Source organism: Zootermopsis nevadensis, unplaced genomic scaffold (assembly GCF_977971745.1).
Source record: "Zootermopsis nevadensis isolate Lab colony 2312 unplaced genomic scaffold, Znev_1.0 Znev_ptg000007l, whole genome shotgun sequence".
In the NCBI taxonomy this organism is placed as follows: domain Eukaryota; kingdom Metazoa; phylum Arthropoda; class Insecta; order Blattodea; family Termopsidae; genus Zootermopsis; species Zootermopsis nevadensis.
Window position 1 is genome coordinate 471,508 of NW_028259139.1, and position 26,538 is coordinate 498,045.

Genomic DNA, 26,538 nt, shown 5'->3' on the forward strand with positions numbered 1-26,538 from the left:
CTGCGCTGAAAATAAACATTTGCACTCATGAAAGTTTAAAATGTGTAGTACTGACACCTATTAACGTCTTCATGTATTCTTTTTCTTTCTAAATAGATGGGATTAGTGAATTTTGATGTTTGAGGCCTAAGATTCAATTTAAAATCCACCAGAACCATAATACGTATATGAAAGTAGCATCTAGCGTAAGAAGACAAACATTGGTTGGATCGCGTGCAGATTGAGGCCCACGGGTTGAGCGAAATGTCCTTCATCTTCCTACAACCTCTCCTTTTTGATTTCCAACAATCTCGTCTCTCTGTTCTGGCACCTGGCTGAGCCATCATATTCTGGGTCGTCCCATGGGTCGATTTAAGCTGCAATTGTAATTTTCAATAAAATTATTCTAGCCATTATCTTCTTAATCTTAATAGCCATAATGAGACTTTAAATATTATAATTGTTTTACAACTGTTAAACAATTATTTCATAAATATTTGTTCAAGAAAATTCCATTATTACGTTTATAAGTTGATATCATTTAGAACTGTGTGAGATTGATACGACGATGAAAATGACAGTAATGTTCTGGGTTGTAACCCGGAAAAACAAGGATTTCAAGGAACAGCATATTGGCTAACACGTTTAGAAAATTTATTTATTTATTTTATGTTTTTATTTAAGGTTGCTCTGTCTATAAAACTCATTGTTTAAACTTATTCTGTGTTTTAAGTAACTATTTGCTTACGGTGTGCATCGACGAGTTTGATTTTAAATCAGGAAAAAATCAGTCGATGCTTCAGACTGTAGTCAAAGCATCACAGGTCTAAGTAGAGGACATTTTCTTGCAGTAAATACGCTTGTCACAGCAGTTTAAGTGCAGGTAGTTAACAACTACTGCAAGTCTGCACTGCGTTTCAACCCAGAAGACGAACATTGAAATGAGTATCATGTCCTCAGAAGAGACCTAATTTTAATATGAGCTCCGAAACACTGTGTGTGTATTCTTCACTTTGCCAAAGTCTTTAAATTTATCTGGGTGTCTGGGCAGAAAAATCCGCATACAGATACTTCAGGCATTGAACCCAGACCCCTCTCAATGAGAGTCCATTTTCTAGTCCCGATACCACCAAATCCCCACAACACATTTCGGCACTTAAGATTTTTCTACGACGGAGCCAGTTTCATCTGTTGCTACAGCTCAAGATGTGTTTGTTTCGGTCAGATTTTGACATCGAAACAGATTCGGTCTGTGGGTTTTCAACCAGGGCGGCCCCAAGGTTGAGTTATTAATTAACCCGGGAATGTTTTTTTGTATCGTCAACGGGGAGAATAAATTAGTCAATTAACACTTTGCACCTCTCCATGTGAAGACTGTGATGGACGCGGGAATCCCTCCCGGGTACAGTCCCCCATGCTGTGAATGATCACATCGGGGTTAATGCACTTCCATGCAGCTATAAAGTTGAATTTGATTATCGCTTGGAGGGAGCGGTGTGACACGGTCCAGTATCGTGGTGTAGTCATTACCAGCCCTGCTTCGTGTTTGCTGGGTTCCGGGTTTGACTCCCAAGCAGGAGACCAGTTATATTGTTGTGATTAGAGATTCGATCGGGGGGGGGGGGGATATCAACTGCAACAAACAAGGTTCAACACCGCTAATAGCAAAGTCCTGAGATAGTTCCTCCATCTCCCATCCTCATAACCTCTCTTCCTGAAGTCCATATTTTATATTCATCTTTCGCATCGGAAGTTTCCAAAGAGACTTCCTCCTATCATGTTTTTTTTTTGTCCTAATCTTATGTGAAGCTCATCCTACGTTACGAGGTTTCTTATAAATAATAACAAATTTCAGGTCATATCTTAAAATATACCACGACAGGTTGCTCACGTACTCTGGAGATCATTACAATTATCACTCACCAAAACTCAATGCTAAGTAAATCTACAGTTTTCATCATACCTTCTAATTCAATGCTGTAAAAATCTCTACATTTGAAACAACTTCATTAAATAAACAAAGAATCAAGTCTCCGCTCGTGGTATAGTCTAGTGTATTGACCAACTGTCCGTTACCAGGGCTTCGCGTGAGGATACAATTAATTAGCATGACTGGTGATTTCATGTGCGCTGAAAGATTTCTCATTCATTTCATGCTGGAATACTAACCAGGACTGATGTTTTGTAAATACCGACGCCAGTTTTTCAATGTATCATTGCGAGCTTTTTCTTTCAAATGAATGTTAGATATTGTTTTTTCCCTAAGAACTCTAAATATGTAAGACTTGAGGTTCTCACAGCGGTGAGTACGAAGATTTCTGTCTTCTGGGTTGTTGCGCTGTGTAGTCTGGTCGATGTTAATCAACGTTTCAGAGGTCATACTGCCTCCGTCATCAGGGCGATGAATCGCCCTGATGACGGAGGCAGTATGACCTCTGAAACGTTGGTTAACATCGACCAGACTACACAGCGCAATAACCCAGAAGACAGAAATCTTCAACTCTAAATATAGTCACTGCTAGAATTTACCTTCAGTTTACATACTTAATACGTTCTTTGATAAAGGATCTGAAAATATAAACAGATAAAGATACCTTATACAATATAAATGAAGAATCAGGCAATAAACAAACAAATACTTATCGGCGTATTATATGCCCAATCAGTAATATAAGTAAATAAATAAGTGAGAAACAAAGTGTACAATAGAATACCATGGCTTGCGAAATAAGTAATGCGCCTTTCTTTGTTCAAATAAACATACGTAGCTGTACGAACCAAATTGCGTTAATTAAATTAGGCTTTTCAAATCTTTTGTGTGAAAGTTCATAAAATGACACATATTTTAGAGTTTTTCCCCCATCGCCCAGTTTTAAGGAGAAATAAAATTCGGAAGACAGGTTAATTTTACATCAGACAAGAGAGTGAAATATAATCTGTTGGTTCCATTGGATGGAGATAATCTCTATTCCTGGACTTAAAGTGGACCAAACAGTGTTAACGTTCACGTTTATACCTGATAATAAAAGCTAAAACTAACACTGTCATTTAAAAGTTGTTTTTATCAAAATACGAGACGAGCGTGTAAAATGTTTGTCAGTTTTAAAGTTTTACTGTCCCTACGGCTATCATCATCAAGAATGTTGATCTCTAGATTAGGGGGATAGTACTTTAAATTAGGCAACCTAAATCAATGAGAGTTTGTAGAAATGCAAGTGAAATTTTTAAAGTAATTCGTGAGGAGAAAATATCACTTTATACCATGGATTTTATTAAACGTTGAAATTTAAACGTATTTCATATAAAAGAAGCTTCAGTTTAACCGAGTTTAGATAAAAAAGGATATCTAAGTCATTAAAGAGGCCGGTTGCGGCATGAACGAAGGGAATTAAATCTCTAAGAATTGGGCTACCGGTTCAGGGACCAGTCCGATATCGAGTCCAATTGGCGGAGATTAAGAATACATGAAACCATTTGTCATAATGCTTACAAACAGCAAGAAGACTCTATGAAACTTGTCTTTCGGGGATGATCCGCGTCGAATGTGGAAAAATGCAACGTTTCGGCAAACATTGCAATCGCCGTCTTCAGGGTGAATATGTCTGTTGGCCGGACACGTACTCGTCACCAGTTGGTAGTCGCCCGCTCGCCCACTGTGCTAGTCAGATCCGCCGCTACTCCCTGCTCTATTCAGGTCCTTCAAAAACTCCGAACCGACATGTTCGCCCTGAAGATGGCAACTGTGATGTTCACCGAAACATTAGATAATTTAATGCGGCTGATCCCCGAAAGCCGAAGTTATACATTGAAATACAGCCGCGAAATCCTAAGGACAAGATTTAACAAGGCAGAGAAATCTTATTTGCTTTTGTCATGCGGTGATGAATCTTTGTTAGGACCAGGGGACAAGAATCGCTGAGGGAGGAGGGGGGCCTCTTCCTTCCTTCCTTCTGGTCTCTGTTACCCGCAACTTTATATTCGTATCAGGAATTATTATTACGTGCTGTTCACTGATTCAGATATTTCGATAACAGGATTTCAACCCCTCCGCAGGGTCAGTAGGGGAGGAAACAATAATCCACATTAGCTACAATTTGAAGGGGGAGGGGTAGTCCGTAGCTGCAGATATGTTGGTTCGTGACCAGAATCAACTGACTCATGATATGACAACACTGCATCAATTGCTGTTCATATTTAGAATCTGAAGCTGCAGGTGTGGTGGTCTTATTTCTTGTCCAGAATCGACTGTTAATCGAGTTTCAGGTTTTTAACGACACATAAAATATTTTTACATATATGATGGTCGTTAAACTGCAGAGGATTTCCAGAGTCGCGTACTAAGCTTTGCCAATTTTACCCACCTTGATTTCATCGTAATAATATTTGATGAAGAGTATAATGTATAAAGATACTTCCACTCTCTTTTATTTATATATTCTCATGCTACGTGTTTTTCCCGTTAGGACTGATAACTAAGTTCTAAACCCATACAAAACTGTGCATAAATTTGTAGTATATTATAATCCTCATATTTGTTGTGTTGAAATATTAATGTGAAATATTTTAACTTCAAGGGTTACACTAACTTAATCTGCCCGATTATTTTGTGAGAGCAAATGTATTACTGTACTTATTGTAATATTCACGAGTTGACTCCCACCGTATTATAACAGTACCTTCTAATTATCATTCTATTGTCCCTAGGAAAGATCCATGTTTTGCTAAGTCATAGAGATTGCCATTGCGTTTAAGATATAGTTTATACAGTGAATGAATTCAACATCCAAATACACTTCTGTAAACAGACAACGTCTCAAATTATAGATCTAAATCTGTAAAATGTTTTTATGTTTACGTTAAAATTTTAGATTTCTGTGGTTATCACGACGGTGGGGATGTCTTCTGGGTTGCGACGCCATTTAGTCTTGTAGGTGGAGACCATCATCTCTGAGGATTCCCTCCATTTTCTCATTACGTCTGCTGTTTTACGAGCAGATAAAACACATGCCACTGACTTTAAGACCCTAACGTGAAATGTCTTTTCCAAGAAAAATTGTTGCAGGAGAGATTTTAAAATAATGCGTAACTCATTAGGAATTTGTACATGTTTCAATAAACGTTATATTTGAATCTATACTATGGAGATTTGTCATTTATGAATAGATATTGTTAAAGCTGTTAATTTTCGAAGGAGGGTTTTCTTTGCCTTTTGGGTTCATCGGAAAAACTATTTTTGGCCCGAAGGAAAACGAAAGTTGAACTTGTGTGTTCTACGTAAACGTAGGAAAGCCCTCAAAATGAACCTGGATGCCTTTTGTGGATTCCTCTGTTGGTAAAAACGAATGATTTGCCTCTTCACGCTGTAGCTCCCATATATTACAGGAGGAAGACGATTCCAGCACTTGAGTGGCACCCTGAGGTTCGTCTTAACAAAGAGAGGGTAATTAAATCATTAATTCCTCCGCCAATTAATTAAGACTGGATGTGGCTTCTAGGGGAGCCAGTTCACCCTGAAGGAGACACGAGCTGAGCGTGCTCTGACGATCCAACTGGCCGGGCCTGCTACGGTACGTTGAAAACTGGTGATAACAGATACTGTTGCTTCAAAAGTCAAGTTGGCTTTCTGACTAAGTACCAGGACATTAAGGCGTGTGGAGACTTGGAGGTAATGTAGCACATCCTAGACAGAGACAACGATAATTCTGAGTAATCATCTGAAATATTCGGCAACATATTCGTCTTGTGCGGAGAGTACCAGGTACGGAGCAGGTAAGAGACCGATTGATCACCCATTCGTTCCGGGAATTGAACCCAGTTCGTTCAATCCACTCCATTCGAGCAGGAATAAAAATTCAATGCCAGAAAAATTTTCGGTGGGAGTCATCTACCAACAGCAATACAAACTGCAATATTTTACTTCGGGATGAATGTGTTAAAACTAATTTATTGACATTAAATAACACACAAGAGAAAATAATCCACCTTCTTGGCGCCTGTCCACTTTTAATAAGTTCATATTTCTCATGTTTGATAATTAAGAATTTCTGTCTTTCCGTTCATTGCACAATTTTCCTATACCATTTCCCTCCTTTATATTTTCCGGCTGGTCACCAGTGAGTTACCTCTGTCCGGATAAAACGAAGAGCTCCATAATTTGTGCTGTTTAACAGGTATTATATTACGATTATCCGACCAATAAATAACAAAGATTGACAGTGCATGCAGTGCGCATAGGAGAGATAAGAATTGCATACTTCATTTTGGTTGTAACGCCTGAAGGACTACATTACCTTTGCGTAGATGGGAGGATAACATTAAGACAGATCTTAAGAAACTAGGGCGGGAGAGTTTGTACTGGATTAATTTGTCTCAGGTTGGAGACCAATGGCGGGCTATTATGAATTCTATAATGAACCTTCATTAGCTAAGCAACTATTAGTTTCTCACGAACTTTTGCATGGAGTTACTCAGTCACTCAGACATGTGTGGTCACAGAAACCTCGACAACGCCATAATTATAACGTGAGACTTAAGATTCCGACGGCGTCGAGTCTGAAAATGCCTGTCTTCAGGGATGTTACGTCGTGTGATCTTGGGGCTTGCTGCCTTCATCAACAGGGCGATATTTGTGTATTAAAGCCTGTTTTTCTTTCAGAAATAACTAAAGAGCCTTATAAGGTCAACATGTTGTGTGTTTGAGTTTATTCACCTTTGAATAAGTTGACCAATTTCAGCGAAATTTGGTATAAGTAATATGCAGTTAACGGTCACCCTGTCTTAAATGCTAGTGTTCTATGGTCTGTAATGTCGTCTATAACACGAACTAGTGTCAGTATACCACCGTAACACGTCTTCAGAAAATACTCAACGTTTGTTAAGGTTATTTTCTTAGCATGTAAAACAACATGGCGGCCAAGAGAAATTTAACTTCCAATTTGACAGCGAAAAGTAATGAGTCATTGGAGATAGTAACGAACTTCTGCGTGGAAATGCGTTGTAAATATTTTTACAGTTGTTGTATGACTGTTGTTAAAAGCCCAATTCAACAACTGCACACATGGCAATAGTCCTAAGATTTAGGTTTACATTTGATATATTTCATGTGAACAGAATATGTATTTATGCATGTAATAAGCTCATCTACAAAGTTACGTTCAATTCTTCATTCTCAATTATTTTCTTGTTATCGTTATTATTATTATTATTTTTGGGGCCCGCAATGGGCGCTTGGTCGCTGGGACCGTGAGTTCGAATCCCACTCAAGCCATGGATGTCTGTCCTGTGTACAGGTAGAGGCCTTGCGACGGGCCGATCCCTCGTCCAAGGAGTCCTACCGAATGTCTATAGATCAAGCCAGTGCTCAGGCACTTGAAGAACGGGTCGATCCCAGTATCCTCAGTCTTATTATTGTTATAACTTTTCTGTATTAATTATTGTGTCCTTGTGTTCTCCTGTGCTGTATCAGTAATTGGTCGTCTGATTTTTGATGCAGGTTGAATTAAATTATTATTATCATTACGTGTTATTATTAAATCTAATACAAAGCTGTTGTAAATTGCAAGTAATATACAATTCTTGCCCGCTGGCTCTTGAACAAAATGTTAATTGTATATCTCAATTATAAACTTATATTACCCAAATATAACATTAAAAATTTAACATTTGTGGTACTGGAAGTAACTAATGTTACTTTCATTGGACCCTTTTGTATTAATATCTTCTTGTTTTAAAACAAGCTTTCGCTGCATGATTTTCCCCACCATGTTTGCAGTCTCAGATAAATCTAACATGGCACTGTGGTGTGCGCAGACGGAGCATAGAATGTGCGCGGCGTGCTCTGAACCAATCACCGACAAGTACCTGCTCCAAGTGAACGGTCGCTCGTGGCATTCGCACTGTTTGCGCTGCTGTGTGTGTCAACTTGCGTTGGACAGAGATCCCTCATGCTTTATCAAGGACGACAGTATATACTGCAAGACCGATTATGCCAAGTGAGTACCAGAATTTCTTACTAGCTGTCAGTGTTATTCTAAATTCAGCTGTGCAAGAAATTCCATGTTATGGAAACGGAAAAATTGAGGAATGTACAGAGAGAAAGCCAGAACAGAGGCGAAGATTGGAGGATACTAGCAGTCAAATTGATATGAAATAAAGACAGAACATATAGTGCGGGCAAGAGCCAATTGTTTCTCAGGATAAGAACTAATTGCCTTGTTTTTTTAACACAATAATAACTTTTCCGATTACATAACAAGTGTGGAATTTCTTGATCAGTTGAGTGACTATCAGTTTCCCGAGAAGGATCTACTCCATTGAACCTAGAATGCCCGTCACTTTCGCTCGTCAGCCAATTCCATCAAAGTATTTATTTATGTTTTACGTAAGGATTTCTTAATCAAAGGTTTTAGTGGCTCAGATTATATGACATCAGATTGGATGATTATTACTGAATAATTAAATTCAAAATACATTGAATAATCTGCCACGGCCTATTTAAGGTGATTACTATCCCGGTCTCCACGCCGAGATTTGAACCAAGCATATTCCAAATGTGAAGCATAAGTAATGATAGCAGCTCGATTGTGGCGTTCTTTTTCACTTCTATTATTTGTTTTAAGGTCCTTTTTAATATTATCATCTCAGTGTGTTAAGTAGGTAATGACTAACACTTTGCCACGTTCCGGGTTCGGATTTGGAATTATACTTGCCTTCCAGGCAAATGGCACGAACGTTCCTTGAAATACAACCGCTTTTTAAAATATTTTCAGTTCGTCATTCGCAGAAATTTTTAAAACAATCCTCAGTTTCCCAAGCGAAATTATGCATGAGATAAACTACAAACGTTGCCTCATTAGTAGTTGTATTTCGCGTTTTGAGATAAACATTTATCTGTGAAATTCGTAACTATTACTTTTGTTTGATTTTGTTCTTTTATAGTTCTGCAGGAGATTACAATAACGTAATTATTTTGTATGAATACTCTTATTTTAAAATATTCTTTTTGTGTAGAATTTTTTATTTTAACGACAAAGAATAACGAAAGTGTTTGGATTGTTCCGAAGAGAGGCGAAGTTGGTAAGAAGAGATAGCAGTAAGTAGGCCTAGACTTACCTCTCTAGGCCTGTAGTAGGCCTTGAGATTTGTTCAAAGGCTTGTAATGTGCTGTAAAGAACACAAGATTTGAACATATTTTCTAAATATATATGACTCGTGTCGTATTACTAATTTCTTTGTTTTAGATTTTATCCATTGCCAAATGATATCATCTGCTTCTTTAAGTGTTAAGAGGAGGGTGGGACGTATTCAGTTGAATCCTATAGATGTAGCTGCTCTCAATTCGTGAGTACCTCGTTCTTCCAGATCTTACAGAATAGTGTCACCCTCCCTTCTTACATCTAAGGACGACGTACGATGCATCGTTAGAAATTTTGTGATTAATAATAATAATAAACAGACAATGGGACAAAATTAAAAACAAAGAAATGAATAAAACTTCAAAAATAAATATGGGCCTCTTAGGCAAATCCGCTTCAGGGTCTTATAACATAATTTACGAAACAAAATAATCAATCATAATAGTAATGGTAACTATTTAAAGATTAGATATAATGTTGGCAGCAGTGATATTATTGGCTTATAATTCCCTCAAGTCCTCGTACTTATCGAAACTTTAAAAATAAAAGTTACCGCTCTGAGTACTTGTTACTGTCACATTTACTATTCATATATGCGTCATTCATTCCATAATCACCATGTCTCAGATTTATGAAGAACGCAAGATGCTGTGGCAGTGAGATGAACAATAGATCAAGTCAGCTGCGTTACTATGGGAACTGGGAAACAAAGAACGTAGGATTTGTTTGTGTAAGATGATGGAAAGGTGTTTACTTAGCACGGCAACGAATTGATACGTGATCTTGACTCAGAGCGGCCCCTTCTGCTTAGCGTGACTGTCTGGATTCCGCCTCTCATATAATTCACGATACTTTGTCTGCTCATGCAGTTTCATTGCTTCGAACAAACTATGAAAGGCACAACACCTAATCCATGCCGGTGGACTCAGAATTTCCACACGAGCTTCTTCGCGCCTTGGCATTCTGAATGTTTCTTTTCCTTCCAAATAGCTTCGATGAAGACATCAACATCTTGAGCATAAAATTACCGGAGCAGTACACTTTACAAGAAAAAACTTAAAAAAAAACTAAAAGTAAAGCAGTCCCACTACACGCCATATGGGTCGTTTGGGGGGAGAGGTTATATAGCTCCTACTCATTCTTAACCTCAGCACTAGATGGGGTTAGTGGTCAGTGCCAGCGTTTAACCCCCGAGAAAGGACCCCGATACCCATTGTAGAGGAAGCTGGGTGGGCCCCAGACCCGGTCTGGACGCAGAGGCTAGAGGAAAAATCTTCTGCCCCTGTTGGGGATCGAACCCCCATTCGTCCAACCCTTAGCTAGTCACTATACTGACTGAGTAAGATTGAAACAGTAATTTCTTTGTTATAGTGTTTCGTTTATCATAACCTTATTGTTTAGATGAAGATATCTGTCTTCTGGGTTGTTACTCCATGTAATATGGTGGACGTTTACCGACGTTTTAGAGGAACTTGCTGCTGTAATTTGCTGGGAAATGAGAATTCTAGACGGTCACGCACACTTTCAGCATCACACGGCTGAACAAGCCAGACGACAGCCATCTTCATATTCATTGCCGTGAGAACCTCAAATTCCACTTTATTGTTGAGATGATAGCACAGTTGCAAATAAGGAGCGTCTACTTTAAGTTTATGCATGACAAATTATTTAAAAATTCCTATATATACGAAATAAGACATATGTTGAAATTTCTCTTAGCCTATTAATTTTAGACGAAAATATTCATGAACATTGCGTGTTTTATCTTAGACAAATGAAGGCATTTAATTATACAAAAATTATTAGCCTGCATAACACTGTTTAAGACACATAAATGGTTGTTTATAATATCGTTTATTTTAAAGTTTTTAACACTAAATGTTTAATTAAATACAATTTATTCTTTTAAGCATTATCAGGAATGGTTTGCTTTTGAGCAACAGAGTATAACGTTTGTAAAATATATAGAAACGGGGAAATTAACATATTTCCATTCATAACTTCACATAAACGGCTCTGAGGCCTCGACATGCATCACAGTAAAACTGACCACTCACCACGCATTGCTTATGTTAACAAAAGATGGAGCCTTCAGGTCCCCAGTACGAATTGAGAACAGATTGGCATCTTCTGCATCCAGTGTGTTGTTTTTAAGACACTGACTGGTATGTGGTACAATGGACCACATGAAACACGTCTCTGACACTCAGAAGTCAACCTTGTTGAGACATTATTTGCATGTCAAAGCTCTGGTACATGGAACGGTTTAGGGCTGCAATTAACCTTTCTGGCTCACATGTGGGGAAATATTGGGCTCCAGTTATAGTCAAAATTCCCTTCAGATATCATCGTAATTTTACTCAGTAACTCCTCATCATAGTGCATTCAGATTCCACCATCAGTTAATACAGCGTCAAACTAGAACGCTCTGTACTTGTATTCAAAAGGAACGCGTACATGGTTCGAATCTCAACCTGGTTTTCGAGCAACAGGTCACATGACTCATTTCGTCCTCGATGTAGACTTATTTTCTGCTGTATTTCAAACAGTGCCAACATATCACAGGCTCCACGCAGCAAAGTCCTTCTTAAGAAGCTGAGAGTCGCTCAGCTAGTCAAGAAATTCCCCGCCTCTAAAGAACGCCAAGATCCATCACAGCTTTTAAAAGAGCGAGATGTATCCAAGTCTCACACTCTGTTTTTAGGATCAATTTTGGCATTATCATCCCAACAGCATCACGGTTTCCCAAGTGTCTCTTCACATATCCCGTCTAAAATGTTTGTTAATTCGTATGTTTAAGTATTTTACGAAGTGCTTTGTTGTCAAACACTCTCAATTTAAATTTTTCTTATACTGAATTTCTGAGTTGAATGGAAGCATGTATTTCCAGAATTTAAATGGGAAAACAATCTAAGAATAAATGCATCTTAAACAGGTCCCACGAAAGCTCGAACTTTAGACCACGTGGTGCCTCGCATTACAGGCTACCTCTTGTGCTACGTAAAATAAAGGAGTCTTTCACGGAGCCCTCCGGATTGTTTCCGATCCCTGAACTGTGTTTCGACACCGCGGTCCCATTTGGCACCACCATCTTGTTATTGTTGTTTCAGTAAGGATGTATCATGGGAAATGTCGGCGGAGATACAAGACATTCCGTCATACCCCGAGGAACAAAGAGTCTTTGGGGGTCAGCGAAGAAGAGGACATTGTCATGTCAACGAGATTACCGTCAGATGTCACTAGTGCGGGGAGGGGAATGACAAATGAAATCGTATGTGCAAGTCATGCATATGTGTGTGGCAGAAGACATCTTCAATCCTGGCCCAATGCCATCAGATAGCGGGTACAGGGAGCTTCTCTAATGTGGAACCTGGAAATCCTCTAGTTCTGGGGAGGTCCAATCCTCTGCTTAGTAATGACGGCCCTCACTTCATCACCCGCGCTGTGCATTTGAAGTACACCGACTGAATTAGTGCGTAGGAAATTGTTTCTCAACCATTTCCACGTGACAGAAACTCGAAATGGGCTCGTGGTTAAACATCTCACGGCACACCGGATCATATATTCGTGTTCTAAAGTATGTGCAATGTGGTTTGTAGATTATGGTCCTGAGATATGTGACTGCTACATCCTAGGTGTATCTGTTAAAATTCATCTGATTCCTTCAACCTTCGAAGTTGATACAGCGTTGTAAAATGAACCAGTCGTTATCCGAAGCCTCGATTTATTGAATAAGTAAACTGGGTTAAAAATCATATTAAATATTTTTTATCTCGTGGGTGTTTCTGTGTGCGGAATGATGCAGACGAAGATGCAGACAGAAGTAAAAAGTTTTCGCCGGACTGTAGGAGCTGTGAAAAGCAGCGACTCATTGCTTGCTCCCCGCCCTGCAATAATCCGGATTATTTGAAGTGGAAGAATGGAAGAGACCACTGCGCACAATGGTTGATCCACTTGTACCTGTGGGACATCAGAGCCTCCTGTCGTGCTGCCACGATGGCATCTAGCGCCTTTTCCATTGTCTACACAAGCTTCTGAACCATCTCTTAACATAAACTCTAAAATACTGTCAATTTAGTTCTCGTGGAGGTTGAAGAAACCCTTCGAGTGTTTTAAAGGAGCAGTTGCAGACGTTTCATTTCTCCTGTAATCAGTGGCGGTTATTTTTATGTAATTTATGTAATGCGTTATTATTATTATTATTATAGGGTATTTACTTCCATGTACCCGAGACAAACCTTGTCCCTAAGGTACAGCAGCTATTTCCGAAATACATTTTGTTTTTAATACGCGTTACATGTATTATATATAGTTTTACTATTAGAGATGACTACATATTTTACGACAGCGTCTTTGGAATGATGTATGATGATCCTAAAATGACAGTTTTTTGCAGTTCCCTGATGTCGTTTTTGCCCGGAATGTTGGCCAAATATTTTTTGATTGATTTGAAGACAGTTCCATTTGCTCCTATAATTATTTGAATTATTTTTGTTTTCACTTTCCACATTCGCTGTATTTCAATGAGAAGGTCCCTTTGTATGTTCCACCTAATTTAACAGTAAATATCTCTTAAAAATGTTTTATGAGTTCTTTATGATACTTAGCGTAAACGGGGATTATTTCTTCGAACAGCATTACCCAGTTGTCAGCTGTAATGGAGAAGAGTTGTTTCCTTTGCAGTACGGACTGAATTTTTAAATGTTATTTAAACTAGCTTCGGCTTTAAAGTGTTAAATATCATGTGAGTAGTTTCTCTTGTAATCAACTAGGTTTATTATTTTTCATCAGTTTGATCCAAATTTTTCAGTGGCGGCTTAACAATAACAATAATTTTTTTTTTTTTCAGTTTTGGAAGTACGCTTAAATGTTCCCCCGTGATTAATCGTCACGTCCTCAAAGTTCAAAGAAATATACAGGTAAACTTTCACGCATTCTAAATTTCGACACCATGAAACTTATTGAAAAGAAAGATGGATTAGACTTTTGACGTGTTGGCGAAGAGAGAAATTCCATTTCTCCGACCGGGAAACAGGGCGCAATCAGCAACTGTATTGACAAATTTGGTAACAGTTTCTTGTGCTTGGATATTCCTTCCGCGTGGAATACTTTGCCATAAACTTAACCCTTGTGTGATGAGTAATAGTACCGCATATTTAATATCCTCTACCGTATTAAATGCGAACTAACATGCTTCCAGAAAGGGACAAGTTTTTCAGAGACAAACACCTTACAGACTGCAACATAAACTACTTTCCGATTCCATAAACATTTGTCTATGTCACCCACCGCCTTGTGGCAGGTGGAACGCTTCAAATGGCCTTGAAGTGGCGTCCCACTGTGTTTCAGACCTTACATCAAATACACAAGACCCGTGCCATAAGGTCTTAATACGTTGACCTCACAGCAAAGATTTATCCTACATCAATTAAAAAGTTATTCATTGGGTTAAAATATTCTCGGTGACATTTCAGGCTATCATGGCGGCGACCACAAAGATTACTGTCTTCTGGGATGCGGTCTGTTTATCCCCTCTATCATCAGGGCGATGAGTAGATGAGAATCATATTCTTTAAAATATTCTATTTTATGAAAGTAAAATGTCTACCACAGTGTTCACAAATTTCATGGAGGTCATCTTCCTTGAGAAGCTAACAGTTTCTCAACTGATGAAGAAATTTACTGCATATTATAAAACCCTAAATTCCATTTCCGTCTTCATAAGAGTCCATGTCTGGTCCCAGTCCTCTGCCAGATGAATCTAGTCCTGCTTCGTATTTGGGAGGTCCCTGGTTCAAATCTCGTCCCAGAGACCGGCTGTCCTAACTGGGGTTTCTCGTCATTTTTCTCAGTCCGACCACTCAAATGCCTGGATAGTACCTTAAATTAAGTCATTATCGCTAATTTCAACATCTTTTCTAATTCATTATTCACTGGCATCTCATTCTTCTTATTCGATAATCTGAGCTACTAAAACTTGTCGTTCAATAAACTGTAAATAAAACACCTTTGAGTTCGGTTATCGTATACGTAGGGATATTTATGAGTAGGATCTTAGATTGTCACGGCTTTGAGTATAAGGATAGCTGTTTTCTGGATTGTGCCGTGTAGTCTGGTAGACGTTCACCATTGTTTGAGTGGTCTTAGCTACTTCCATCATCAGTGCTTTTAACTCTGAAGTTAGTCATATTCGGGAATATTTCTAACGTCCAGACGTCCATCTCTGGAACTATATTTAACTTGTTTTCCTTTAGTCGTGATGCTTAATCGTAGGTGCAGTTTGATCAGAGATGTAAGTTGTGATGCTGGAAATGGTACACATGTGAATGATCCTTAGCTTTAGGCAAGAAGCACAACACTGCCGATTCATTATCTTGTTTCTGTATAACCGGATATATGAACAACATAATCTCTCCCGAGTCCAGATAAGTGTTTGTATGAAATGTCTTTTTTGCAAAAAACAAAACAAAACACGAACTGTATGTTCCCACCAACGGCTATATTGCTTCTAATTATTGATTAATTAACAGTGATTTATATCGCCTTTACGTGTAAAATAACCAAGTTGTAAAGGTAAATTAGTTTGTTCATACGAATACAGTCGCCACACCTATACAAGTTTCCCGAACTACGAACAAACGACTGTGGATTTACTAATTACAATACTTCATTATGTTTTCCTACTTCTCATTCACGCCGCATCGCGTCGCCCTAGTCTACCGAATATTGGATCATGTTGCTGGTGGCTAATGAGTTCCAAGGCTCGATTACTAATCAACACAAGCCGTCTAACAAAAATATAGTTTTCTGGTCACGAAAACAAAAGCTCGTTGACTAAACGAGTTAGGACGAAATTTTGGTGTTGATTTAATTTGACAGGCTCCTACGCTGTTGTTGCCTTCGACCCACGCGTTTGTTTGTTAAGTCTCCTGTACAGTTTGTTTCCAGCCAGTCTTCTCTGCAGCTGCTGTGTGACCCAATTTTTCGGTGAACATCTCGCAGTGAAACCTAAACAACACTTCTTACTACAGAAATAATCGCATCTTTCCTACCTGTGTTTGTATTCTTTTTTTTAAAATTTCATCTGTTTCTGAAATGGATGCAGCTAAGTCTGGACTTGTCTGTCTGTCCGCATGAATTCATCTCGAGAACCATTGGATGGATTTGTATGAAATTTGATATGTTAGTATTTGATATTTGCTGTGAATGTTGTGAGATTGGCAAATATCCAAAAATCGTATTTTTTTAATTTCCTATAACCTGAAATATCAACATGGCGGACAAAGAAACACGTGAGGTGGTATCGACACCAGTGCCATACAATGATGTACGGTTATAGATCTTCAAAAAATACAGAAATTTGATGTAATAATTCTTTGTATGTTGTAAAATAACATGACGGTTGCACGAAAGATAGAAGGATTTTGATTTGACTAGGATTGGATCCCATGACCCCATGAGTTAATACATCATGTGACGTATTGGTATTGACTGTCCTTAAAAAGACAACTAAGATCACATAATTTTTGTAGGTGAAAATCAAAGTTATTTAAGATAATTGATATAATCTTTTATTAATAATTTAAAATTTGCAAAGAACGCTTTTGTGTGTTCCAGTACGTATTTCACATTTCTAGTCTTGTTTCTTCTTATCCGTGTTTATCTGTTTTTTTCATTAGTTTTCTACTTGTTCATATCGTGGTTAAGTGCAGTGTTTAAAAGCTCCTTGGTTTGACCGCAACTTTAGTCACTGACGTTAAAAATGAAACGACAACCAGTCATCTGAAGATTGGAATATAAACACTCGTCTCGCCATGTATATCAAAAGCCCTTCGCCGGACAATGTAAATGCCCGACATAATATCAGCGGGCCTTAATAAATCAACTATTGTCACAAACCTTCAGAATATCATATGACTCACCGCTTTCTAGCATTGATGGTGTTAACCTCCAACACCTGTAACATTTCTATTGCTGACTCCTATTACAATAGATTAGAAAGGCATCATGGAGCATAGCTTTTTCGGAATAGATCCACGGCCATGTCTCCAAACACGGCTCTTGATTATGCCTCACGACCTCGAAATCTTTAGGCTGGTTGCTGTAGCGACCTCACATTGTAAATGGTGGTGACTGATTTATAAGAAAGTTTGGTATGAAGGTCGTGTCACCAGACATCATACTTAAACAGTACTGTTAAATACTTCCCGCCAGCTTCGAAAGTTACATTCCTTATCATATTTGGTACTCAAGTTCGAATCTCAGCAGGGAGTTTGTTCAGTCCTTTAAAACAAATTATGGACCGGCACCTTTAATAAAGTCGGGATTTCAACCTTTGTGAGGTCGCGGCTTACTTTTGCTATGTTCTAGTAAATCAGTGATTCTGAACCCTTTGGTGCCTGCGTCACACTAGAATTAAAATAAGGTTTTTAAGGCAGTGGGTATAAAGCTGGCTGTCCTCTGGTTTTTGAGTCGTGTAATCTGGTAAAAGTTTAGCAACGTCATTCATCAAAAGACTATATGACTCTACAACCCAGAAGACAGCCATCTCCTTACTCACGAGCGTGAGAATTATCAAATCCTACTTGTTGGGATTTGTTTCTGGAAACGGACTGTCACTACCACAAGATGAAAGCAACTATAAATAATTTTATCTATGCTAAAATATAACGACTCCAGAAAGCCGGAAAGTGCTGTTATTTGAACCAGGCCCTGACCCGGCCCGCGAGTCGGGTCAGGGCCGAGCCAATGTAGACCTCCAAAGCCATATGCATGTGTTGAGTCTGAATCCAATTAAAAGCAGTTTGTTTTGACGCAGAAGTTTCGGCGCCAAGTGTTCCAAGTGTTGTCGCGGTATCTCTGCTAGTGACTGGGTACGCAAGGCGAGGGATCACGTGTACCACCTGGCGTGCTTCGCTTGTGACTCCTGCAAGAGACAGCTGAGTACGGGTGAGGAGTTCGCCCTGCACGAGGACCGTGTACTCTGCAAGGCGCACTACCTAGAGATCCTGGACGGGGGCAGCACCTCTTCGGACGGTGAGTTCTCGAAACAACCCGTCAACTATTGACGAGATCATCAGATATGTTATCATTGTCAAGGTAGGCCCGAAGGTCTATTCAGATCAAGTAGGAATCTTCGTAGGTCGTCCGATGCCTCTGCGCTCCACAGGTTTATACGTCACATTTTGTCGGACTGATTGGCAAAAGTTCATTCGTCCAAGGACTTCATGCCAGTTTGCTTCCCTATCTTGAACATTTATAGCATATTTCGAACAGAGATTTATCTCATCTCGTCAGGCGTGAACCAACGACTTTTCTAAAAAATCTAATTCAAGGCGTTTCAGTTCCACCTTTGTCTCCTTCATTTAGAGCAAAATTCTCACATCTAAATAAAAAAACAGGAGTAGCCTTTACTTTACTTCAAAATTGTATCCTTCGTCGTTCTGAGTAAGAATTGTGGTTCTCACGGCAGCGAATTTGTTGATAGCCGGCTCTCTTCTGGTTAACTGTGCCTTAGACTAGTGAAAGTTTGCCGACGTTTCAGAGGCACTTGCTGCTTCAGTCTTCATAGCGATAAGCAGGCTTTTCTGAAACTTCAGTGAACAGTAAAACAGAAGACAGTCATTTGCTTTATGGTTCCGCTCATATGCTGAAATTTTAATAATATGTTTTGTGTTTATTGTGGTTGTAGGATAAATGCATATGGTAAATATAATAAATATACTCTGTCTATTCCACATTGGAATCTGTGACATATTTTGCGTAGGCATAGACGGGTTTTTTTTCGAATTTTTAACTTCCTTTATGGTATAATTGTTTGTCACACTTATAGACCCTTTTGAGTATTATTCTTGGGAGACACATTTTAATTATTTATTGTTTGCATGTTTAATTTCTTCCAGATGTGTTACAAGCTGTATATGCCACACATTCCTATCCTATTATAAAAACCCTGAAACTATGCCTTTCCCTTAATGGGAAGACCAAGTTTCACACTCAGGCAACTAAGAAGTAATGAGGGAACATAAACCCACTAAATATTGACCTATTGCAGAAGGGATGCGAATAATAATAAGCTAGATATCACTGATATATTATTAAACTATCAGAATTTTCGACAACATATGTAAATATTGTCTGAAAACTATCTTTTGAAACTGAACGAACGAGTACAGTAATCGAAGGGTAACAGTTACCAAGAACATCAAACGTAAAGATGGAACTGTTTTAATCTTTGTAAAAATTGCAGGATTGAAGCTTAAATTTTGTACAATTTTCACATATTTCATGGGCTCCTTTATATAAAACGCGCGTCGATATTCTGTACCTCTCTGAAGGCAGCAAACAGGAAACACGGATGGCTGATTTAAGCTCAGTTGGACTATCGTATGTTTTCACACTTCCGATGTACATATTCAGACAGCGTTCCTCTTTTTGAAAATAAACCGAGTTTCAAATTTTGTTAATATTTGAAACATAATCTGTGATAATAAAATTTAATTTTTTTTAACGCCAAAGATCTTGAAATTTTTTATAATTGTAATATCCAATATCCTATCAATACAAAAGGAGATCGGTCTGGACTTCAGGACTATTTCTATCTACAGCAGTTTTTACCTAAGGATGGAGACAGAGTCCAGTCTCAGAAACGTCGTATTTGTAACAAAAATCAAGACGTTGGATAACGACCAGAGAGTTCGTTATTTAAACACTACACTATCGCCACAAACGTTCAGATTAGAAAAAAAAGAGCCTTCAGATCGTATGCTTGCAGCCAGCATCTAGTAACGCCCGCACCGAACACCAACTAAGATGTCAAAATCCCTCGTTCTCTGTATAACTTCCCGAAAGAAACATTTGGAATATCGCTAATCCAGTTACTTGCCGGAGCACAAAGCAGCTGCAGTCCCTAATGAGTTTGACCCTAGTGTGTTCTCCTTCTTCCCCTCATCAGAGCAATCGATGGTGGGGCCTCCCCTCGGGCCTGCGGGTAATCACGCGCAAGAACTCCGTTCTCGTGCTGTTTACTAGGTGTGAAATCGGCAGAAAATTGATTTGTCCCTATCTACAATGCAAATTGCCGAGTAGCGAGGAGAAATTCCGGTAATTTGGGAACCCGCCGACAACTTCGAAATAACGAAATGTTATTCAAATTTGAGTCAGCAAAGGCGCATTATAATGGAAATACATGGATATATTCACGCCTCCAGCTCACAGCTTGCAAGTATTCCTCTCTGACACCCGGAAGGTCTCTAGGTTAAATCCTGGGACCGCTTGAAGCTTACGATGAATTAAGCAATAATTCTTAAGCCATAGGTTTACTGGGTGTGGAGCTTAGGCTCCACGGATTCAAAATTTGGATATTGTAGTGTTCAATTTACTCACCAGGGAATGAACTATCAGTGCTTTTTTAAACAGGCTATGGCACATGTGGACTCGGTGATGGAAAACAGAAAATTCTCCTGTCGTCAAATTCGTAGCCAGTTATTTATTGGTTGTTGTTTAAAACAGGTATAAAGAAGTTTCGCTCGGTATTAACGCATAAGACCTGTTGGGCTATTATATACGTGTGCGTTTTCAAATATTTCTATGGAATCTGCTGTCATCATATCTGAGGTTGTTAAGTTCATGTTTATGGTTGTCACTCTCACAGTTGAAATAGTGGTTAGAAGAATTTTCATCTTCGTCTATTGACAAAAATGTTAAACCGATGTGGATTTTAATAGAAGATGCTCGAGGAATTTTAGGATAGGCCCGCACTTTCTATGTCAAATTCTGACAACATTATTTCAGTCGCAGTTGGTTTATTAGGACGACCGACAAGAAGAGAATTACGAAAATGTTAATTTATAGAATCTTAGTAGTAAAATCTGAAGGAGAGAAACAACTTGGGAGAACTAGGTTTAGATGACAGTATACTTCTCAACATTAAAATTAATTCTAGAGTAACTGAAATTTTAGGTTTCTGTGGTATTAAATGTGTCAATAGTGGTCTTCTGGATTGTGAAGCTGTGTACTTTTGTTAGTGTTTTTAGACGTTTCGGAAGAACGTTGGCAACCACACAGCATCACAGTCCAGAAGATTACAGTTTTCTGCAGCTACTGGGTAGAAATACCCTGAAACACCTCCGAACCTTTGATAACCATGTACAAGAATATACATCAAAATCCAGAAGACAACGTTCAACATAATCTTAGAACAGGCCTGAGAGAATATCTGTTAGGATGTGAGCTGACGTACTGTCAACTTCTCATGGATGACTGTTAATTACACATTAGCATCGACAAACAATTGTAAATGTTTATGTATTTTCAATCGTAACACTTTAATCTTTGACCACAAAATTTGACTCTTCTGTCTACAGTTTGTGTGGCGGCCTTCGAGTAAATACTTAACACGTAGCCTAGCAATTTGTTTAATAAGATATGTGCTAGCTGACTTGGCAACTAAGTCGTGGCCTATTCTTTTGACAATGAGTATGAAATTAACCTCGACCCCAGCTCTCAATTAACACATTCCATTAAGATGTTTCATTTTGTGTCGTCATTTATTTATAGTTGGTGGTAGCACGCGTCATATCACATTTGTCTCGAACGTCTTCACAATTTTCTGTGTAAGCTGAAAATTTACCTCTTACTTCGTAAAATATGCGATTGGTAAAACAAAAGTAGCAGGCTGAGCTATGCTCTTTTTTATAAGAAGAGTGTTAAGGCAATATGAATAGACTTCGCGAAGTGATTCCACTAAATCTTCACGTGGGTAATAAAGTGCAATTGTACAGCTCGTAAATCGTTCCTAGTCTCCGTGGACACTTGAGTTACTTCGACTTACCTTTTTTTTTATCTCCTATCCGTAGAAGTCACTGTCCTGTTGTTTCAACCATCGCTTCACTACTGTTTTCAAATCATCTTCCGTTTTGACTTCCAGGATGTTGCTTTAACATTGGAAACAGACAAATCCAAATTTAACAACACCGTGGAAACAACAGTGAAAGAACAGGACATTAACTTTTATTGACAGCGGACAGAGAAACTGAGCTCCAGTTGTTACAAGTGTCCTTCGGTAATGTAACGATTATCGGTACAAATAAAGACAATTTACTAGTTTACAGGGATAAAGGATTCAGCGAATCTTTTCAAAGATATTTGCAATGTAAACATAGGCTCCTCTCTGACCTTCATATATATTTGTGTTTTAATGTTATCATTTCATCTTCATCTAGGTCTTTCAAATATTATCTTCCTTTCAGATTGTCCGAACAAAATTTTGTAGGCCTAAGAATTTCTCATCCCTTCCATTGTTGTTTAATTATTATAAATATAAATTTCTCTGCAAAATTTCGATGCATTGATCGTTTCGCCACTGCGGGTCTATGTCAGTGGCCCGAAATCCGACTGACGCTGATTTTGATGACGGTTTGTCATTACCGAAGGTTATGTGTAATAAAGATGAGTCAGTACTTGAGGAATGTATCTCAGAAACTGGCTCAGTCAATTTAACAAAATTTTGAAAAATGACATTTCAGGTTCTAACGGCGACGACTGTGAAAATGGTTGTCTTCTGAGTTGTTGCGCCGTGTAGCCTGGTAGAACTTTACAGACGTTTCAGAGGTGCTTCGTGACTTTATTATCAACGCTAAGAGGCCTTAATCACCCTGATCATGGAGGCATTAAGTGTCTCTGAAGCATCGGCTAAATTTTACCAGACTCTATAGTGCATCATCCCAGAAGACGGCCAAATTCTGATTTCTCCTGACGCAGAATTTGGTAAGTTACTGAGAAAAACACTTAGCTTTAAAATGTGAGAAATTGACTAAGCAAATCTAGGAACTGCATTCTTCGATTGCTGGTTGGGGAAAAAAATGTAGAAATCTTTAGGATGAGCCATCTCAGCACAGCTTTCGTTGTCGCTTAGTACCAAAAGGATTTCTGACTTTGTGGGGGGTCCGTTCAGTCGTCGTAATGACATTGCAGGAGTAGAGTTATGGCAGAGGCTTTATCATGAACACAAGTTTGCGCAAACTGTGGTCAGCGAACCGTATCTGACTAACGGTATAATGGATAAGAAACTGTTTTCATAAAGACAAGCTATATGCAATTGTAAAGAGGTTTCCATGACTGAGTCCACAAAAATTATTTCCGCCCGCTGGGAATCCTTGTATTAATGAAGCCATATTTTCTGTGGGCGTCCCTGATAAGAAATTCTGTCCTTCCAAGATGGGGGTTGTGCAGTTAGGCTGGTAACCCACCCACGTAAAAATCTTTCTTACTCATACACTTATTGATTTTAATAGCCGGATAGATTCTAGAAGATGAAACCCTTTTTTACGAAACTAAATGGGACAGGAGACCTAAATGGGTGTTATTTATAACATACATATTCATATTAGGAGCACGTGTTGCAAATAGGGCCAGGTTTAAGAAACACGATTGTGAAAAAAGGAATGAAGTCAACTTTTGTTCGAAGATTAATGAAAACATACACGAATAAAATTCCAAGTGAATAAGACAATATCTGAAATGCCTAGGCTAAGTAATCATTAAACTTCAGTCAGACTTCACGGCGCAGCAAATCAGAAGACAAGCCATCCTCGGACTTACCGCCGTGAAAATCTCATATCCTAATCATTAACCTTTTCACACGTAGGCCTACTTCAAGAATATCTTACAGCACATCTGAAAATTCTTTAAAGCATTTCCTGTTCTTGTCTCGCTGTTAAATAGGTGTGACATCTTAACTTTTCCCATGATTCACCAGTCTTAACCTTATTTCGCAAAGTTCTTTGAATCATCTGCTCTTTAGAGCTGATATTCCCATCGTTCCATTTTTGATTCCCATCGTTGATCCTTTTAGTTGATTCCCACCAAAAATACCTGCGTTTTTGTAAAACAAAATAATTTTCTTATTTTTATAAGTATTTATCTTAAATATATAAAATCATGCATACAACAAAAAACTGTTTACACTTTGAAAAACACTTAGTGCCAAACTCGTTTCGACCTCAAGAGCTCATCATCAGTGAGAAAACATTAATTCATTAATTTATATCTTAATTGCGTCATGTTTGTGTTATATCAATACATATATTTATTTTTCCAGTCTATACACAAAACTTGTTTTAAAATAATGTTGTTTAAAATTATTTATAACATTTACAATGTAATTGCATTACATCACGACTTGAAAAAAAATATTTAATTTCACAGATAATGAACATCAAAATGCATACTCCAAATCAAGATGAAGACTGAAAATTAAAAATCAATAAACGCAATGCACAAAAATGTACAATAGTTTTTAAAAATGTATGAATTGATAAGCCTGAAGATGATGTGGTAAACATCGAAACATGTCGTCAAAATTAAAAGCGCTGTGATAGATGTAATATTATACGACACAGAAAAGCGCCATAAAATATAACATAATGCAATTTATATTGTAAATGTTATAAATAATTTTAAACAACATTATTTTAAAACAAGTTTTGTGTATAGACTGGAAAAATAAATATATGTATTGATACATTAGTCTGTCTATTAAATCATACAATTGTTATAAAGCACTGAGCATAAAAAGGTCGCACTTTATAAAACCATACTTTATGCTCTCCGTGACTGTACGTAAGAGATGAAAGTATTAAAATCAGTGTTAGAAAACACATGGTCTTAACCGAACTAACTTATAATAGGCTTTATTAGCTGGTTTGTCTATTGATAATGACGAATCTTGGTATTCCTAAGTAGAAGGAATATTTTATCAGATTGCTTTCGGTAATTATTGGTTGGTCAGCAGAGATTACGTAGGAAATAATATTTGTGATTGGTCAGTTAGTTAACCAGCGCACTACCGCGTGTATTTCCAGAAGGTGGGGATCCCGAAAACTTCCACAAGAACAAAGCGAAGAGAGTTCGGACAACTTTCACAGAGGAGCAGTTGCAGGTGCTACAGGCAAATTTCCAGCTGGATTCGAACCCGGATGGACAGGACCTGGAGCGCATCGCGCAGATTACGGGACTGACTAAGAGGGTCACTCAGGTGTGGTTTCAGAACTCGCGGGCTCGGCAGAAGAAACACCTCCACACAGGCAAGATGAAGACTCAGAGTGAGTTCCACCATCTAGCGTTACATGCCTTGCCCGATGTTTTCTGATGTACCAGCTTTTACATGGAGTGAGAATGAAGAACTGTGGTTAGTTTGCTTTACCTTTCGACCAGTTTACACGAACTAGTTTTAAAGCAGTTACACAGATGTGTATTTGCATATGTAAAATGTTGGATCTGCAGTAAATTCATCCTACATGTACTGGAACTGATGAAGGTCTGTTTATAAAATGCAAATTCTCACGGGGAGAATTTCATTTTGGGTGTTGTCCATCGCGTTGCTAGATACAAGTGGAAAGGTGTGCGTTATTAAGCCTAAAAAGCTTTAATCTTTTAGAATGGGTATTTGTAATTTTCTTTGTGACAAGTCTTGTAGCCGTCTGCCAGCCCACCCCACCGGCGAATTGTAGAAAACACCAGATGTTAAAATTCTTCTCAAGTTATGAAGACATTTCTTACGCTATACCTAAGACAACTTAACCCCTTGAAGAGAAATCTGTTCTCAATAACATTTAAGAATTCTATTTGTAGCTCACAAAAAACACAAGGCTTTTTCTTACAAGGATCAACTTGTCAGTTCTACTTAAGGAAATATTCGTTGTTTACACTGAGAATCAATACAACATGTAGAGTTATTAAATATTAAAGCATATGGTACATACAACTGACTTTTATAGGGTTTGGTAATAGGAATTTTGTTGTTTTATTTGTTGTCGTGAAACGAGAATCCGCGTCGTGTTTCATTATTACTTAAAACATCATAATTTTACATTTGTGCCAGTTAGAAAATGTATAAATACCAAATTTCATTTGCACCTAGGGTTCACGACCATAATTCACAGAACATGTGAAGTTCGACTCTTTTGTTTTAATCTAATTGTGAATTGCTTTTAATGTGGAGTACAAAAGTGCCCTTTGTCACCAAAACTGAAGCACGCGGGGAGTAAAGTTCAAAAATCAAGGCCTTTGGTGGAGATTTCGGCTAAGTCTTTCATGTTGCCAAACACGGACTCTGAGACAGCCGTAGTTTGAATCTCCAATAAAATCAACAAATCTTTGTTCTGAGGACAGGAATTAAATGACTGGGGTGGGTCTTCTGGGCTGTAGCGATCTGTAATGTGATAGAAGTTCACCGGCATTTCAGAGGTCTTTGCTGTCTCCATCATCAGGGTATGGTGATGAAGACAGCAAGTCAGTAAACTTCTCTCAGACTACACGGCGCTACAACCCAACTCGTAGCCCTGAGAACCTCAAATCCCGTTTAGTAACTAGATTCTGAAACTTGAGGAAGTTAGACTCCAACATCATCCTGGCTAGCATGACA

The 26,538-nt window shown here is 38.4% G+C and overlaps 1 protein-coding gene across 8 annotated transcripts in view; it reads left to right on the plus strand.

Annotated features, from left to right (window-relative positions):
- Window positions 1–26,538, plus strand: part of Awh (LIM/homeobox protein arrowhead) — a 90,612-nt gene that overhangs the window by 61,842 nt on the left and 2,232 nt on the right. For 2 of the 8 annotated variants that reach the window (XM_087343870.1, XM_022063978.2), the window contains exons 2-4: window positions 7,789–7,970; window positions 17,932–18,149; window positions 24,977–25,216. In XM_087343870.1, the coding sequence (XP_087199996.1) occupies window positions 7,801–7,970; window positions 17,932–18,149; window positions 24,977–25,216 (628 nt within the window). In that variant the 5' untranslated portion in view covers window positions 7,789–7,800. Of the gene's footprint in view, window positions 1–5,474; window positions 5,547–7,788; window positions 7,971–9,218; window positions 9,319–17,931; window positions 18,150–24,976; window positions 25,303–26,538 lie in introns of those variants that run through there. The other 6 variants (XM_022063975.2, XM_022063985.2, XM_022063973.2 and 3 more) reach the window with 6 other exon arrangements.